Raw genomic sequence first — 18765 nt, 5'->3', positions numbered from 1 at the left:
CCTGAGGGTCATCTAGTCCAAACACCTGGAATGCAGGGATCTCAACTAAAGCATCCCTGACAGACGGCCATCCAACTTCTGATTAAAAACAGAGATGTTGCTGGCATCCATCTTTCTCACAGGATAGTGAAAACAAAAAGGGGATTGCTGGGCACAATTCTAAACTGGGTGAATGAAACAGGCAGAAAAATGGCAAATGCAATTGTATGTGTGCAAGTGTATAAGCAATGCATGTTGGGACAAAATGTATATATTTCTTTTTCACATATACATGAATGGGGTCTGGGGGTGACTCACCAGGAATGGGCAGTTCCGTGCAAATGTGGACCCAGTGTGCAACAGGGGGGGGGGTGAAATTCCTCCCTGGGATCATTAGGAAAGGAATTGAAAATAAATTGAACTCTTTGGTGTGGCCGCACCTGGAATACTACACAGTTCTGCTTGCCCCATCTCACAAAGGATATTGTAGAGATGGAAAAGTTCAGAGACATTATTACTATTATTTTGCACTGTCAAATTATACAGCTGATGCTCAATCGTGACTTAAAACCAATATTTTAGTAGCCAATATAAACTGACATAGAATTCCATTTTAGGTTTTCTACCTCTGGATTTCGCAAAGAGGTATTTTGATGACAACAGAATAATACCTTTACATAATCTTCTCAGTAAATCAATAACATTTTTATTGTGTGTTCCTGGCAAATAACAAAAACCCACATAATTATTACATTTTATCAAACTAAAATATCACAGCAGGAGAGATTCTTTCTGGCAAATCCACTGAAGTTCACGACTGCAGCGTTCAGAGTTGACTTTTTGTTTTATTATAGCACAATAGTTTCCTTCAGCATAGTTTGGTTTTGGCAATCTGTGGAAGAAAAGGGTACATCTGAATATCAGGACGGAAGTCTGTTACAACTATTTTTTCATGTTTTTAATAGAAAGCAGGGGTGTTCCCAAAATGTATAATAAACTGGTTGTATGCATTTGAATCCTCCCAACATGCATGAGTAGCATCAAAGTGGAGAGTGTGAAGAAAGTCATGCTTAGCTTGATAGTGGGAGCATCGCCATCTCCCCTTTTTCCTGCCCCAAGACTTTGGGGCCTTAGAAGGAGGATTGACCAAGTGCTTGATGTTCCACCAGGGATCTGGAAATCAAAACAGCAGTGGAGTGTATGCTTGTGTTGCCCGGGACGCACTCCCAAGAGGGCGATACATGGAGGGTGCCCTCCTGTGCCACAGTTCAGGGTAGGAGAGAGTTGGGGAAGCTGCTGCCCACTATCCTCCTGCTCTCCGCCACCAGGTCAGAAGTGACCAAGTGGGAGAGCAACGCTGCCTCCCACTGGCCTGTTCTCCTCCCCCTGGTCAGGCCTGACCTGGGCGGAGCTGCACCAGGCACAAGCGCCACAACCAAGGAGCAGCTCCTTCTGGAGCGGAGCCAGGCTCTGATGAAGGAGCCTGCTGTGGGACGCCTGTTTGCACCCCCTCTCAAATTTGTGCCTGGAGCCGTGGCACCTCCATGCTATGCCTCTGAATGAAAATGACCTACCAATTTGCCACCTAGGAAGATTTAGTGAAATGGGGCAATGGGGCAGATATAGGAACTTGAGAGCAAGAGTTGGCTTTGCCTATCCATATTTGGACCTCAGCATGTTCCCAACTACATTAAACAAACCCAAACTGGTCAGTTGGAAACTCCAAAATAAATGGGATGCTGGGGGCGACACCCATCATTAACTGCCAATAACCTTCCAGTTCTCCCTTTCTTCTCTCTTCTCTGATTTTCCTCTAAGGTCAGGCCAATATTTTTGGCCAGCTCTTTTTGACCATTTGTGTGTGTCAGGAGTGAAAGAAAGCCCTGAAAATAGAAACAGGGTGAGATTTTTTTTAAAGAATTCCATGAAGAAGGGTGTTGCCACTGGTTATGAGAAGGAGCATGAGGATTTTCTACTATTCTTTCACTTTGCATTTTTTCAAAAACTTCACCAGCTGCTCTGTGCAAAACTCTCCACAACAGCTCCTGAATTTCTTGCATTATCAATGTTTTTTCTTTTCTTTTTTAAATTAATACTAAGCTAGGGAGGCAGTGATTGAGATTGTGAGCAAAGTGAGAAGGGTTACACCTCCATTCCCTGCCACTGTGGTTCCATGCAGCACTTATAAATAGGGGGAAATGTTCCATTCATGCCCCTAAGGATTTTTCCTTCCTCTGAAGAACCAGTGCTCTGGAGCAAGGGGGGCACTTCAATTGAGACCATGAGTGGGGAGCGAGGCGGCCAGTGAATAAAAATAAAAATAGAACTAATCCCATGTCTTCATGGAATGGAAACTTGCCACCCCAGACCTTTCCTGATTTCTCAAGAGTCAACTGAGGGAATCTTCTTGGCAGCCAACAGAAGAAGCAAAAAATATATTTTACAAACTTTGTGTTAGCCTACTAAAACTTTAGCTTATAAACAAGCAAGAGAAGCACTTGCTTAAATGTTCAGTGCAAACAGTAAGTGCTACACTTACTGTTCCCAACCCTAACCCTGTGGAAAGCCATCTAATTAGACTTTAATTTGATTTTGAGATGTTTTTAGGAGGTAATTTAATTATTGTTTGATTTTATACCAATGTTATGTATCTGACGTTAGACACCCTGAGCCTGACTTCGGCCAGGGAGGGTGGGATATAAATAAAAGTTTTTTTTTATTATTACTTGTTATTATACCTTTGTAAGAAAATATGAAATAACGTAAAACAATTTTTGCGGGGGGGGGATCAATGGGGGGGTTGACAAGAAATTTTCCGCACCGGGTACCACCTGACCTTCCCATGCCTGGGGGGCGGGTGACAAATTTTTTTTTGCCCCCGGGTACCAATTTACCTTGCTACGCCCCTGGGTAGGGGCAGCCTGTATGGGAGCGAATGAGTCGGTGATGGGGTGGGGGAAGGAGGCAGAAGCAGAGAATTGACTGCTACTTCTCAGAGCCAGCACAGTGGCGGTGGGGATGGAGAGGTGGCTGCCTTCTCTGCTTGCTCTCCACCTTGCTTGCTCGCCCGCCCACCTGCCTGGCCACCTCCCTCGGGGAGCGCGGAACTGCAGGCGCTTTGCTTTACAGCGATCAGGGAAGGAAGGGCGGGTGGGGCTTTGCTGCTTTCCTTGCTTGACAGCAGGGCGGGAAAGAGGGGCGAGCGGGAGACCACTCACTCTAAAGCAAGCGGAGCGAGGGCCATGTTGTGCACGCTCCGCTTGCTTGACAGTGGGAAGGGAAGGAGGGGCGGGCGGGAGCCTGCTCCCGCCCGCCCCTCCTTCCCCGCTCGCTCTATAGCAAGTGAAGCAGGGCAGAAGCCGTGTAAGCAGCTCTCGCTTTGCTTGTTTACAGCAAGCGACAGACAAGAGCCATGGTTCCTGCAGCAGAGATCCCTCCGCTGGCGACTGCAGCAGCAGCCGAGGGATCCCGCTGCCACCCAGTGCCTTCGCTCCATAAGACACACATTTTCCCTTACTTTTTAGGAGGGTAAAAGTGCGTCTTATGGAGCGAAAAATGCGGTGATTTACTTTGGGGCCTGGGAAGGAGGATTGCAGCAGTGGGGGGTGCTCCATCAGGGACCAGCAGCAAAGCATGTCCCAGTGCTGCCTGAGGAGTCAGGGCATGGAGGGAGCCCTCCCACGTGCCACAATTCAGGGAAGGAGAGGGGTGGGGAAGCTGTTGCCTACTCCCGTCCTGCTCTCTGCCACCAGGTCAGTCGTGACCCTTCGCCGGCGGCAGAACTGCTGTGGCTGAGTGCACCCTGCCATGGCCGAGGAGGGCTGCTCTCCGCCACCTGGTCAGAAGTGACCTGGTGGCAGAGCTGCTGGGCACAAGGTGTGCCACAGCCGAGGAGGGTGGGTGGCAGCACTGCCGCTCCCTCAGCTGCACCCCACTCACCTGCTCTCCTCCCCTGGGGCAGAGCTGCACCAAGCCGCAACCAATGCACAGCTCCTTCTGGCACACAGCCAGGCTCCAATGAAGGATCCACTGTGGGGTGCCTGTTTGGACCCCCTCTCAAAATTGTGCTCGGGGCCATGGCACCCCCATGCTACGCCTATGAATCAAAATGACCTACCAATTTGCCACCTAGGAAGAGTGAATTGGGGGCAATGGGGCAGATATGGGAAACTGAAAGCAGGAAGAGCAAGAAGGTCAGAACTTTAAACTGAAAAGTTATGAACAATTGAAGGAGAAAGTATCTGACTGGCTGCAATATTATCAAATCAATGAAGTTTTTAAGTTGGACAAGAAACAAGGCTTTCACTCAGAGAAATCTAAGTTGGAAACGGAGCTGATAGAACCAAGTACCAAAAACCTTTCCAGAATGTATAACTTGTTGCTAGAGTGGCATACGAAAGATGAAATGGTTAAATCGGTTACGATTGATTGGACTAAAGATGTTGGACATAACATAATGTTTGAGGAATGGGAGAGATTGTGGAGGGAAGGTACCAAGTTTACTGCATGCAATGCTTTAAGAGAAAATGTTATGAAAATGATTTACAGATGGTATTTAACTCCAGTAAAGCTAGCTAAGATGTATCATGGTTTAAATAATGTATGTTGGAAGTGTAAGCAAGTAGAAGGTACCTTCTTCCATATGTGGTGGACGTGCCCAAAGGTAAAGGACTTCTGGGAGAAGATTTATAATGAGCTTAAAAAGGTGTTGAAAAACACATTTACTAAGAAACCAGAGGCCTTTCTGCTGGGCATGACCAGCTATGAAATTCCCAACAAAGACAGAACATTTTTTATGTACAGTGGTGCCCCGCTAGACGAATGCCTCGCTAGACGAAAAACTCGCTAGACGAAGGCATTCGTCTAGCGGAAGGCTGCCCCGCTAGACGAAAAAGTCTATGGGGCTGCCTCGCAAGACGAAAAATTTTCGTCTTTTTTTTTTCTTTTTCGTTTTGCGGAGCGCGGCTGCCATTGCCGCTCCGCAAGACGAAAAACCCGCTAGACGAAAATTTTCGCAGAACGAATTATTTTCGTCTAGCGGGGCACCACTGTATGCCACAACAGCTGCTAGGATATTGATAGCTAAAATCTGGAAAACTGAAGATATACCAAAAGTGGAAGACTGGCAGATGAAGCTGATTGAATATATGGAACTCGCAGAACTGACCGCGAAACTCCGAGAACAGAGGGAAGAAACAGTGCAAGAGGAGTGGAAGAAATTTAAAGACTATTTGAAACGATGTGAAAAGATAGACATTTGAATTTGAAATCAGAGGACATTTAAGGCTACAGTAATATCAGAAGTTAGGTTAAGATAGGATATAAGAAGTTTGAATTGTGTTATGTTTATTTGTATTAGGAATAAGATTATAGGTATATGATGTTTATGAGAAATAAAGAATAAGTTTAGTTGAGAAGGAAGAATTTACAATGTTATAAAGTTACTATATTTAATTAGAAATGTACACAGAAGAGAGGACGTGAGGAGGTCCCAAAATAATGTGATGAATAAGAGAAGAATAGGTAAATAAATGTTTGTTTATTATTATTTTTCTATTTGTATTTTTGTAGTGTTGTAGTTTTGTTGTAGTGTTTTGTTTATTTTGTATTTGTTATTTTTTGGTATATTTTGTTAAAATTTAATAAATTCTTATAAAAAATAGGAAATTGAAAGCAGGAGTTGGCTTGCTTATCCGTATTTGGACCTCAGCACATTCCCAGAGAAATAGGTGTGCAACATTCCCTATTAGACTGTGACTCACCTCAACTATATTAAACAAACCAAAACTGGTCAGTTGGCCACCCCAAATTAAATGGGATGGTGGGGGCACCCATCATTAACTGCCAATAACCTTCCAGTTTTCCCTTTCTTCTTCTCTCCTCTGATTTTCCTCTAAGGTCAGGCCAATATTTTTGGACAGCACATGTGAAATTTGGCAACATCTCTAATATCAGTCCCTAGTTACCTCTCTCTCTGCCCGAGAATGCTGGCAACTTCATTGGAACCAGTGCAAAAACCAATGCCTCAATTGCCCACCAAGATAATCTTAGCTCTAAAAATTGTGCGGGTTTTTTTGCTTTGATTAAAAACAATAACAACTCACAGACTCTGATCAAGCTGGGAGCCTGTAATCCACATCCATTTCTTCTCCAATTTTAATAGTGAGAGCCCAATCCAGTAATGTGATATTTTTGTAATGTTTTTTATGAAATCCTGTATGAGAGATAATGTATTTTTTTAAAGAAAAGTTAAATTATTTTTAAGTTGATAACTTCAGAATAAATCTTAAATTAAAATAATATAAAGTAGTAGAATAAAAAGTTGATATTAATTATAACGAAACATTCACCAAGAACAGTAATCAAAGCAGCATTAAGCATTTATAATACAGGCCTTCCCATTTACGCAGGGGTTACGTTGCAAGGAACTGTGCGTTTAAGTGAAATTGCGTATAGTGGGAACACAGTTGAAAAAGCTTCCCAACAAGCTTTAAAGCATCCATGGGGAAAAGCCGCTGAAAGGCCGTGTGGAATGGGGGGAAAACAAGTGGAACACCAGCTCCTCCTCTGCCCCTGCTCCACCACCAACCTCACCTTCCTAAAGAGTCTTTCTAAATAAAAAGAAGACTTGGGCTACAGTTACAGGGATTTGCTTGCAACCGGTACTTTGGTTCTCACTAATCAAGTTCCCCAAGGTCTTCTCTAGACACTGATGAACTGGCCACCGGTGGGAATGGGATGAGGCACTAAGCAAGACTCCACACTCCACATGCTTCTCAAGTCACCAGCTGTGATATCATTGCAGAGCTATTAAACTAGAGTTAAGCTCAGTTGAACTCAGGCGTCCTTCAGAATTAACATGCATGGGGATGCATTGCCTGAAATATGCAATTGTCCCCTTACCAGCTCCTCCTTGTCTTGGATGATCAGCAGTTGAGAATCCCTTGTTGAACAGTCATGTTTGCTCTCACCCCAGGTTTTAATATCTTCTGATGTCCAGTAGCACTTGTTCCTGTGGAGCTGCCATTGTACAGGGCACACTTTGCAAGGTGAATTAACTGTGGACAGAAAGACACTTAATGATTATGACTGGGCCTCCATTTCGATTGTGTAAAACGTAAGTGCTCTGCAACAGTAAGGACCCAGTGTCTCTAGGCTGAGTGAAGTTGTCCAGTAAATTGATGGTTTGCAAGGTGCTCTTTGAAACTCCTCAAAGTTGGGGTCCAACATCTTTTTATGTTATTCACTTTTTTAAAAAAGTGTACTTACATTTGCCACATTTCTTTTGAAGGAAGAGCCCTGATCCAGATTAAACTCTCCATTTCCACCAGTTCTCAGTGCTGTCCTCTCACCCAAAAAATGCCCTCTCTTTGAGCCAGAATGTGCTTTTTAGGGGAGAATGGGGGGAGGTGAGACAATAGCTGTCAGGTGGGGAGGTGGTTTTATGGGAAACAGGCGTGCAGCTTGATTCAGATTGGCCCCCTTTAAAGCTTTTTTTAAAGTACACAGGTGAAGCTCGAAAAATTAGAATATCGTGGAAAAATCCATTTATGTGAGCAATTGTTTTCATTAGCTACTGGAGTTTAATATATGAGATAGACTCATGACATGCAAAGCGAGATATGTCAAGCCTTTATTTGTTATAATTGTGATGATTATGGTGTACAGCTGATGAAAACCCCAAAGTTGAAATTGTTAATTTGGGGTTCTCATCAGCTGTACACCATAATCATCACAATTATAACAAATAAAGGCTTGACATATCTCGCTTTGCATGTCATGAGTCTATCTCATATATTAGTTTCACCTTTTAAGTTGAATTACTGAAAGAAATGTACCTCTCCACGATATTCTAATTTTTCGAGTTTCACCTGTTGTCCTGATCCAATTCAGTCCTCCCTGCACACTCAAAATACTTTTGAGTATAATAAGATACAGAGATCAAAGTACATCTCTCCCCTTAACCCACTTTGATCCTTCAGGACCGAATGGGGGGGCCTGGACGCAAAGGGCTCGTGGGGGATGGAGCTCCTGGACGCTGGCCCTGTTTGTGCATGACTCCCAGAACTGGAAATATAAATTTGGTTAAAGGTTTTGGGCATGCCTCGGACAAAGGAGTGGGAAGAATGTTGCTAAAAGATTCAGCCCTGAGCTGTTAAGAATGAAAATCGGAAGAAGATATGGACTTTACACTGGTATGTGAAAGAGGGAATGGAAGTGGGGGGAAGCCCTGGACTCTATGTTTATTTTGCCTCAATATTTTACTTAACACGGGCGAAACCACCCCCAGAAAATCCACTTTCACGGGGAAATAGCAAGCAGACTTTAAAGACTGAGAGTGAATTAGGCAGAATTGGACGTCATATATACAAACTGTATGGACTTGAAACAAGATTTGGAATGATTTAATAGTAATGGAGGACTTCCGGCTGGTAATGACGCAGCAAAAATTGATTGTTGTGGAGAGCTCGTGAAGCTGAACACCACTTCAAAGGGAGAAGCCAGCCTTGACGGACGATTGATATTGGATTTTATGGAGTCTGGCTCTCCTGGAAAGGAGTGGACGTAATGCAAGCGGGGGAGAGTGGCTGTGCGAAGAAGTTCGGTTTGCAACAGAAGGAGAAGATGGCGACGGCCGGAATGTGGCAATTGGAAGAAGAGTGACCTTATCCATACAGAGACATTATTCATTATAATCTCGTCTGCTTGCTGGCATATATCAGAGGCTGTGAAAGTATTAGGACTATGAATGCAACTGAAAGAGAGGTGAAGATCGCTCCGGAGTCCGAGACATGGGGAGTCCAAAAAAATCGTAAAAATTTGGCATAATTGGAATTGTTTTAATTGGGAATTGTATAATTAATTTGGATTGTAATTTGATTGGTAATTGGAGATTTGTATTGGAAAATCAATAAATATGATATAAAAAACAACAACAAAGCACAGATCTCTCACATCATGCTTACTTTGGGCCTTTCACAAATAGTTTTTGCATCTGAATGAGTTCAGAGAGAGGAAACTGGAGCCCTCTAGAGGACAAAGATGGAGATGGAGTTTACAAGACAAATTGCAGCCTTACATGTTCAAGATGGTCTTCACAGTCTGTCTCATGGTAACTCCGTGTTGACAATACTGTGCTGAGGTGGGAGGGGTGTGTGTGTGCTGTCAGTCTACATTATACCTGAGTCCCTTCTAATTCCTGGGGTCTTGAATCCAGAAAAGGTTAAGATCTAATGGAGGATTCCACTGTTGAACTAGCCAGGTGAGTTAATAGCCTAAAATACTGTCCTTGGTATAAGAAAGGAAGTGGCTTTGTGCCAGAGGGCAAATGGGTGGGTCCCCCTTCCTCACCTGGCTCAATGAGAAAGGCAATGGCCAGAGCTGAGTCTGAAGTTAGCTCTAGAATGAAACCACCAATGCTTGATAATTTAGGACCATATGCAGCTGCCTGATTCTGAGGGAAACCATGGGCAGGGGCGGAGCAAGGGGGCAGGTCGCCCCAGGTACCGCCTTGGGAGGTGACACTCTTGGGGGCAGGGCCGCCCTTGCAAACGGCGCTGACACGTGCAGCGCGGAAAGTTTTTAAAGGCTGCAACGTGCAAACAGCAGCACAGCGCCTGTGCTGCTGTTCACGCGCTGCAGCCTTAAAAGTTGCAGCGCCAGTCGGAAGTGGTGCCGGCCACTCGTGCCCGCCATCCTGGGTGGACTGCGCATGTCTGCACATGCGCAGTCCACCCAGGCTGCTGTGCACGTGTCATAACGTCACAATGCATGCGTTGTGACGTCAGGGTGCGTGCGTGCTAGGGAGTGGCGCCCTGCCCCCAGGGGGGTGCCCCCGTGTTTGCCACCCCGGGTGGCAAAGTGGCTCCATACGCTGTTGACCATGGGGTTCATCTAGCTCAGTTTTGTCTACACTGACCATCAGCAGTTTGAGAGACCGGGGATGACTAAATATCAGGAAAATCTTTCTGATGGTAAGAGCTGTCTGACAGCAGAACAGTCTCCCTTGGGAAGTTGTGGACTCTCCTTCCCTGGAGATTTTAAAGCAGAGGTTGGATGGCCAACGGTCATGGATGCTTTAGCTGAGGTTTCTGCATTGCAGGGAGACCCTTGGGGTCCCTTGCAAATCTACAGTTCCCTATGATTCACCCACAATGAATAGCTGTGAAGTGAAAGCAAGCTCTTACATACAATTGCTATGCTTGAAAGAGACCACAGTACAATATATCAGTTCTACCTGAGGACCTGTTCTGATTTTGATTGCAGAAGTTGTGTCTTAGGAAAGCCTGAAACTTTTCTGTTGAGGCATTGCATCTACCATTGTTCAGCACATTTTTTCCCTTTTCATCTTCCAACTGTAAAGCTGTTTCCGCAAAACAAATAAAGTCATTCAAATGAATGGGCATAATGTTGGCACAAATTCCAAATGTTTATTAGATTATTGCATTTTAATGTTCTGTTGGAAGCCGCCCAGAGTGGCTGGGGAAACCCAGCCAGATGGGCGGGGTATAAATAATAAATCATTATTATTATTATATAAGCTGCAAAAGAGACCAGGGAACTTGTATATTTACTTATTGTGCAGAGGAGGGAATTTGGGAAGAACATATTATCATGCAGGGATGTAAGTAAACACAACTGCCCAAATTCCTCCTATGCAAACATTAGGGAGTCCCTGCTTTCTTTAGAAAAAAAAATGTAGCAATGGGATTGCTATCAGCATTTTTAAGGACAAAACGGTTTTGATGCTATTTGCTTTCAAAACAAAATATATTGTTGCAATTGTCCTATTGTGTCCGAAAACCACAAAACCAGGAAGCATCCAAGAATGAGGTGCAAAAAAATACCTCACAGATGCAAAGAAAAAGATGAGTCCTTTGAAATTTAAGCATACTGCAAAAAATTAATAACCCATCCTTGTTCTTGGCATCTGTGTGATATTTTTCTTTTTTGCACTGTATTCCTTCAAGCACTGAATTGCTTCCCTAATTTCAGCTTCCTTTGGAAGAAGGTGCCTTCAGGCTTACAACGTTTTTGCAATAGTTGCATTTATTTACAAATATACAGGATGAGCAGAGGTGACACACTTCTGCCACTTTTTTCTGTCAAAATCTTTGCCTGGGGATGATGGAAGGCTTATACATATCTGTGGGAATGGCCACAGATTAAAAACTTTTGGGAAGCAATTCATAAATGAAATAATAAATAATACTCACCCAAGACTGTCACAGCCACACCCAGGATGATGATCACAAAGCCTCCTGCCCAGAGGGTGATCTGGTACCAACAGGGAAGCCCAGAAGCATCTGTGAGGAGAGGGGAAACTTGAATGATGCGAGTCAGCAGTGCCTAGACTAGAGTCTCCCGCAACTCATTGCAGGCTGACAAACACCGCAGGGAGAAGGCTGGGTGATTTGGTTTTGGTTTTGTTTTTTGAACAAAGAAAAAAGGGAAAAAATCCCTTCAGGAGGCAACAGGCAAATGGTATACATTTAGTAAACTGCCAACATAGCAAAATGCATCGTATTAGGGGATGGCTCCCCCCAAAAATTGTGTGCTAAGCAAAATTGCAAACAAAAAATGTGCATAATAATAATAATAATAATAATAATAATAATAATAATAATAATAATATTTATTATTTGTACCCCTCCCATCTGGCTAGATTTCCCCAGACACTCTGGGCGGCTTCCAACAAAAATCAAATACATTAAAATATCACACATTAAAAGCTTCCCTAAACAGGGCTGCCTTCAGATGTCCTCTGAATGTCTGGTAGCTGTCTATCTCTTCGACATCTGAAGGGAGGGAGTTCCACAGGGCAGGTGCCATTCGGAGAAATGCACACTAAAATGTTGAATTTTCAGGAAGAGTTTAAAGGGGTGTGTGGAAGTGATGTAGGAATGTGGAGATCTGCCAGTCTAAACTTGTCTAATTTAGAAAGGCTTGTGAAGAAGTTCACAAAAGACAAAAATAAGAGTGAGCTATGATGGAGCTCGCACGATAATGAGAAAAGCTGATCTACCACTCCACATGCCAGAACTCATGATACCAATCTTCTGATAATCTTTGCACCCTGTTGGGCAGGCTCAGTGGTGAACAGGTGTTAGCAGAGAAAAGGACAGGCAGGCGCTGTAGTTTTCACCATGGGTTGCCTCCGTTGCTCAGGAGGTACATAGGAAAAGGATGTGGGTGGAGCAGGTGGTCAGGCAACATGTTCACACCTTCAGACCGTGCCTTGGCCAGGACATTAGGTACAGCATCTATAGAAGTGTTTTTATTCACTAGGCTGGGGGGAAGGAGTGTGAAATGTTGCAGAAGAAGCAACAAGCAAAAACCCATCTATGTGCACGCTTCATGCTACATGCATACTTTGAATTTGAATAAAAACACAATATCTTATTTTCCAAGCTAACTAGCATATCTAATTTTATTTGTATTGTCCTCAATTCTGCATCCTTTAAAAATAATAATCTTATTTATAATTTTCATTTATATACGTTACAACAATAGATCCACAATTATTCTAACATATCAAACCTCGACTTCCTTCCCCCTCTTTCTGCGGTTCCTTACATAAATTTTCATCATTTCCTGCATACTCCAAATTATCCTTACTTATTCTTTTATGCTCATATATATCATATATATATATAGAATCATAGAGTTGGAAGAGACCACAAGGGCCATCCAGTCCAACCCCCTGCCAAGCAGGAAACACCATCAAAGCATTCCTGACAGGTGGCTGTCAAGCCTCCGCTTAAAGACCTCCAAAGAAGGAGACTCCATCACACTCCTTGGCAGCAAATTCCACTGTCGAACAGCTCTTACTGTCAGAAAGTTCTTCCTAATGTTTAGGTGGAATCTTCTTTCTTGTAGTTTGAATCCATTGCTCCGTGTCCGCTTCTGTGGAGCAGCAGAAAACAACCTTTCTCCCTCCTCTATATGACATCCTTTTATATATTTAAACATGGCTATCATATCACCCCTTAACCTTCTCTTCTCCAGGCTAAACATACCCAGCTCCCTAAGCCGTTCCTCATAAGGCATCGTTTCTAGGTCTTTGACCATTTTGGTTGCCCTCCTCTGGACACGTTCCAGCTTGTCAGTATCCTTCTTGAACTGTGGTGCCCAGAACTGGACACAGTATTTGAGGTGAGGTCTGACCAGAGCGGAATACAGTGGTACTATTACTTCCCTTGATCTAGATGCTATACTCCTATTGATGCAGCCCAGAATTGTATTGGCTTTTTTAGCTGCTACATCACACTGTTGACTCATGTCAAGTTTATGGTCTACCAAGACTCCTAGATCCTTTTCACATGTACAGTGGTGCCCCGCTAGACGAAAATAATTCGTTCTGCGAAAATTTTCGTCTAGCGGGTTTTTCGTCTTGCGGAGCAGCAATGGCAGCCGCGTTCCGCAAAATGAAAAAAAAAAAAGACGAAAATTTTTCGTCTTGCGAGGCAGCCCCATAGACTTTTTCGTCTAGCGGGACAGCCTTCCGCTAGACGAATGCCTTCGTCTAGCGAGTTTTTCGTCTAGCGAGGCATTCGTCTAGCGGGGCACCACTGTACTGCTCTCAAACCAGGTGTCACCCATCCTGTATTTGTGCCTTTCATTTTTTATTTTTTTTTGCCCAAGTGTAGTACTTTACATTTCTCCCTGTTAACATTCATCTTGTTTGCTTTAGCCCAGTTCTCTAATCTGTTAAAGTCATTTTGACGTGTGATCCTGTCATCTGGGGTATTAGCCACCCCTCCCAATTTGGTGTCATCTGCAAACTTGATCAGGATGCCCTCAAGCCCATCATCCAAGTCATTGATGAAGATGTTGAATAAGACTGGGCCCAAGACAGAACCCTGTGGCACCCCACTAGTCACTTCTCTCCAGGATGAAGAGGAGCCATTGATGAGCACCCTTTGGGTTTGGTCAGTCAGCCAGTTACAAATCCACTGAATGGTAGCATTGTCTAGCCCGCATTTTACCAGCTTCTTTACGAGAATATCATGGGGCACCTTGTCAAAGGCCTTGCTGAAATCAAGATGGGCTACATCCACAGCGTTCCCTTCATCTACCAGGCTTGTAATTCTGTCAAAAAATGAGATCAGATTGGTCTGACATGACTTATTTTTCAGAAACCCATGCTGACTTTTATAGATCTCAACCTGCAGGTATTAACAATAATCCTGCCCATGTCTTAATGTCTGCTTACAATTTATTTGTAAATATTCATTTAACCATTTCCATTCCTTTCCAAAAATCTTTAAGATAACACATTGCTTAAAAAAACAAACCAAGAAGCTTTTCTTTTGGGAATCATAGGATTAGAATTACCTAAACAGTATAGAAATTTATTTATGTATGCAACTACAGCTGCAAGAACGTTATTTGCCCTCAAATGAAAAGAAGAAGTCCAGAAGAAAGCAGACTGGCTACATAAATTCATGGATTATGCAGAAATGGCAAAACTTACCGGAATAATAATAAATCAAGACAACAAACTTGTTATAAAAGAACAAATGAAATCCTTGGTCCTGTTTCTGCTTTTTTGTTTTTTGTTTTTTGGGGATAGGTAAAGGACCCCTGACCATAGGTCCAGTCGTGTCCGACTCTGGGGTTGCGGCGTAAATCTCGCGTTATTGGCCGAGGGAGCTGGCATACAGCTTCTGGGTCATGTGGCCAGCATGACAAGGCCGCTTCTGGCAAACCAGAGCAGTGCATGGAAACGCCATTTACCTTCCTGCCATAGTGGTACCTATTTATCTACTTGCACTTTTGATGTGCTTTCGAACTGCTAGGTGGGCAGGAGCTGGGACCGAGCAACAGGAGCTCACTCCGTCGCGGGGATTCGAACTGCCAACCTTCTGATCAGCAAGCAAATACCACATAGAAGGAAATTGTGCTGAGAATCATAATAATAATAATAATTTATTATTTATACCCCGCCCATCTGGCCGGGTCTCCCCAGCCACTCTGGGCGGCCTCCAACAAATACCAAAATACAATACAAAGTCATAAATTAAAAACTTCCCTAAACAGGGCTGCCATCAGGTATTTTCTAAATGACAGGTAGTTGTTTATTTCTCTGACCCCTGATGGGAGGGTGTTCCACAGGGCAGGCGCCACTACCGAGAAGGCCCTCTGTCTGGTTCCCTGTAGCTTTGCTTCTCGCGGTGAGGGAACCGCCAGAAGGCCCTCGGTGCTGGATCTCAGTGTCGGGGCTGAATGATGGGGGGGAAACGCTCCTTCAGGTATACAGGACCGAGGCCGTTTAGGGCTTTAAAGGTCAACACCAACACTTTGAATTGTGCTCGGAAACGTACTGGGAGCCAATGCAGATCTCTCAGGACCAGTGTTATGTGGTCCCGGCGGCCACTCCCAGTCACCAATCCCAGCTGCTGCATTCTGGATTAATTGCAGTTTCCGGGTCACCTTCAAAGGTAGCCCCACGTAGAGGGGCTTACTGGGTATCATAGAGGTATTACTGGGTACATAAATGCACTTGTTGATGATCAGAAATAACTCCAGATTTCTTTACAAGGAAGAAACATTTTTATATCTGATTCTCAACAAATGTTTTCATGTATACATATTTTTGCAAGCGATTTCCTCTGAATTTTTGTATATTCATTTAAATAAGTGCACTTTTATTGACACCCATATATGCATATTTGTGCATATTTTGTGGCTGAAGAACTGATTTGCAAAATTCAAACACAAGTGCCAATTTTCAACGACAGTTTTGTTTTGTTTTGAATAGTGCAATTTGGGTAGTTTCTCATGAAAATGCAAAACAAACAAACAACCCAGAAATTCTTCCCCATCCCTAGGTGCCATGCACCCTTCTGTATTTCCGTCTCATTATTCAAACAAAAATACTGCTTATAAAGGTACAAACGAACATTCTACGATCAGGGTAAATCTAAAGGAAAAGGAAAATCATGTCCGTCTATCAACTTATATATTACAGTGGAGTCAGACAAAAACTGGAAGATATGGGGGGGGGGTCTGAACTGAGTACCTTGTTTCTGAGCTACAGCGGCCGTTCCTGATGCAACCTTCCTAGACTGGAAGTTCAAAGCAGTATAACCATCTTCACTCTCCATTGGCAAGCAAAGGCTGCAGAGAAGGCATTCAGAGCTGCAGGGCTGTGGAAGGAGCAGTGAAGGTTTGCTGCTATAGCCTGAATTGATGGCAAAACATCTCTTTCCGGAGCAGCTCTTCTCTTCAACCACAATACCAGTCACACATTCGCAGCATTATTAGGTGGTTAGGGTAGGAGGTGGAGGGCAGGGTTGTTGTTGTTGTTTTAAAAAACGTGTGAGTTGTTCAGTTTGTATTGTCCAGCTTTTAGAATGGGGTTTGGCTTTTGGAACGATGTCTAAAGGTAAAGGTAAAGGGACCCCTGACCGTTAGGTCCAGTCGTGTCCGACTCTGGGGTTGTGGTACTCATCTCGCTTTACTGGCCGAGGGAGCCAGCATACAGCTTCCGGGTCATGTGGACAGCAATTGTATGTGTGCAAGTGTATAAGCAATGCATGTTGGGGCAAAATGTATATATTTGTTTTTCACATATACATGAATGGGGTCTGGGGGTGACTCACCAGGAATAAGACCTTGGGTTTGCAGTGAGCAGTTACATGCAAATGTGTGCAACAGTTGTGGGGGGGGGGGAAATCAAATTCCTCCCTGGGAACATTAGGAAAGGAATTGAAAATAAAATTGCCCGTACCATAACACCTTTATTCAACTCTTTGTTGTGGCCGCACCTGGAATACTACACAGTTCTGCTTGCCCCATCTCACAAAGGATATTGTAGAGATGTAAATATTCAGAGACAAGAACAAAAAATGATCAAGGGGCTGAAGCCAAGTTCCTTCTGAGGAAAAGTTATGATGTTTGGAGCTTTTTTAGTTTGGGAAACAAAGTTAAGGCGGGAACACGAGAGGGGTGTCTAAGATAATGAAAGATGTGAAAACACCGCCCAGAGAAAGGTTTCCCGCACCCCTCACTCTTAAGGCTAGAAATTGGAGCAATCCAATGAAGATGAACGTTTGGAGATTCAGGGGAGAAAAAAGGAAACATTTTTTCAAGCAGTGGATAGGGAAGCTGTGGGAATCACTCCCAGAGGATGTGGCAAAGACCACCAAATTGGATGGTTTTAAAAGAGGATTACACAAATTCATGGAGGAGACAGCTACCAGTGGCTCCTGCCCATGATGGGTTTAGTCTCGTTCTGCTGCCAGAGACAGTATACCTCTAAATGCCATTTGTTGAGAATCAGAAGTGGGGAGAGCCATGACTGTGGTCCTGTAAGTAGTAATGCTGTAAAATATTTGGCTGGAGTGTATAATGGCTATTTGGAAGTATTGGACAGATTCTTCCTTCCCTGTTGCCTTATTTTGTTTTCTTTTAATTACCGGTACTCTTGTTATTAATGTTTGCTATTTCCAATGGAAGAAGAAGAAGAATTTGGATTTGATATCCCGCTTTTCACTACCCAAAGGAGTCTCAAAGCGGCTAAAGTTCTCCTTTCCCTTCCTCCCCCACAACAAACACTCTGTGAGGTGAGTGGGGCTGAGAGACTTCAGAGAAGTGTGACTAGCCCAAGGTCACCCAGCAGCTGCATGTGGAGGAGCGGAGACGCGAACCCGGTTCACCAGATTAGGAGTCTACCGCTCTTAACCACTACACCACACTGGCTCTCATGGAAAGATGGGGTGGGAATGGTCAGGAAATTCAAACAATTTTCTGCTTTGAACCTGCAGCCTCAAGGTAAGGTAAACACAGCTTTAGAGAAGGACAAAAGAAAGCCCCTCTCTCCCTTAAATCTTCCTTAAGAATTTTTTTAAAACTCCCGCTGTATCAGGCCAATAATAGCTCATCTAGTCCAGCATCCTGTTCTCACAATGGCAAGCCTTGTGATTTCCAGAAACTGGCATTCAGAGGCTGCAGTGGAAACTGAAACACAGCCACGTAAGATTCAGGTAGCTAGCCGGTGTTGGTCTGACTGACGCAGTTGAAATAAATAAATAAATAAATAAAAAGAAAATTGTCCAGTAGCAATCACAGCCATATTAAGTTTCTAAACTCCTTTGAAGCCATATGAGCTGATGGGTTTCTGCAGTGCTTTTTTTTGGGGGGGGGTTACGCATACCCCTAAACATTTTGTGGATCTAAGCTTGGCCTCATTAGAATCATAGAATCATAGAGTTGGAAGAGACCACAAGGGCCATCCAGTCCAACCCCCTGCCAAGCAGGAAACACCCCTGCCAAGCAGGAAACACCATTGAGGGGCAGTATTTCAATATGAGTAGGAAAATCACAGTACCGCTAAACTTTTCTTTTCTTTTGGGAAAAAAAGCACTGGGTTTCTGCACCCGCTTCACTCATTTCTGAGCATCCGATCTCAATAGACAAGCAAAAAGGACATAGCAACGCCTTCCCCACGACGTGGAATCGCAGACAGCAGATACAAAGAATTCGAAGCATTTATGGGAGTCAAAATTAACAAGGCATTTTTGCAGACGTGAGCTTTTTGCGCGTTTCAGCTCCTTTCCTCAGAACAGAAGCAGGCTGTTTAAGTAGGCGTGGAAACTGGAGGAAAGCTAGCTAGGCGTGGAATAGGAGCTTCCTAAATGCCTTGCCTAGTTGGTATGTTAGCAAGTAAGCACGAGAACCCGGTCTCTTTGGAGATTGAATGGCCTGCTAGTGCCAAACATCTGGAGGGGACGGGCTGCTCCCATCCTGGGGAGGAGCAAAGGAAAGAGCTGCGGCAGAAGT

General features: G+C 43.9%; 1 protein-coding gene across 1 annotated transcript; it reads right to left on the bottom strand.

Moving 5' to 3' along the window:
* Nucleotides 1-611: 611 nt before the first annotated feature.
* LOC117042384 (killer cell lectin-like receptor subfamily B member 1) lies at nucleotides 612-9090 on the bottom strand. The gene is made up of 3 exons (XM_033141930.1): nucleotides 9059-9090; nucleotides 6883-7054; nucleotides 612-912 (listed from the first exon to the last, which is right to left on the bottom strand). The coding sequence occupies exons 1-3, from the start codon at nucleotides 9088-9090 to the stop codon at nucleotides 751-753; spliced, it is 366 nt and encodes a 121-aa protein (XP_032997821.1). The 3' UTR covers nucleotides 612-750.
* Between the last annotated feature and the right edge of the window lie 9675 nt (nucleotides 9091-18765).

Source organism: Lacerta agilis, chromosome 2 (genome assembly GCF_009819535.1).
Source record: "Lacerta agilis isolate rLacAgi1 chromosome 2, rLacAgi1.pri, whole genome shotgun sequence".
Classification (NCBI taxonomy): domain Eukaryota; kingdom Metazoa; phylum Chordata; class Lepidosauria; order Squamata; family Lacertidae; genus Lacerta; species Lacerta agilis.
The sequence above is the reverse complement of the archived record's forward strand: the minus strand, read 5'-3'. Positions and strand labels throughout refer to the sequence as shown.

Bases quoted from the DNA above. Each gene is read 5' to 3' on its own strand.
- LOC117042384 (XM_033141930.1), bottom strand. From the start codon at position 9,090: ATGAGACAGACTGTGAAGACCATCTTGAACAT. The intron at 7,055-9,058 runs GTAAGGCTGCAA...ATAATCATTAAG, and splicing joins GTGAAGACCATCTTGAACAT to TGTCTTTCTGTCCACAGTTA. The intron at 913-6,882 runs GTAAGGGGACAA...TAGTTGTAACAG, and splicing joins TCCAAGACAAGGAGGAGCTG to ACTTCCGTCCTGATATTCAG.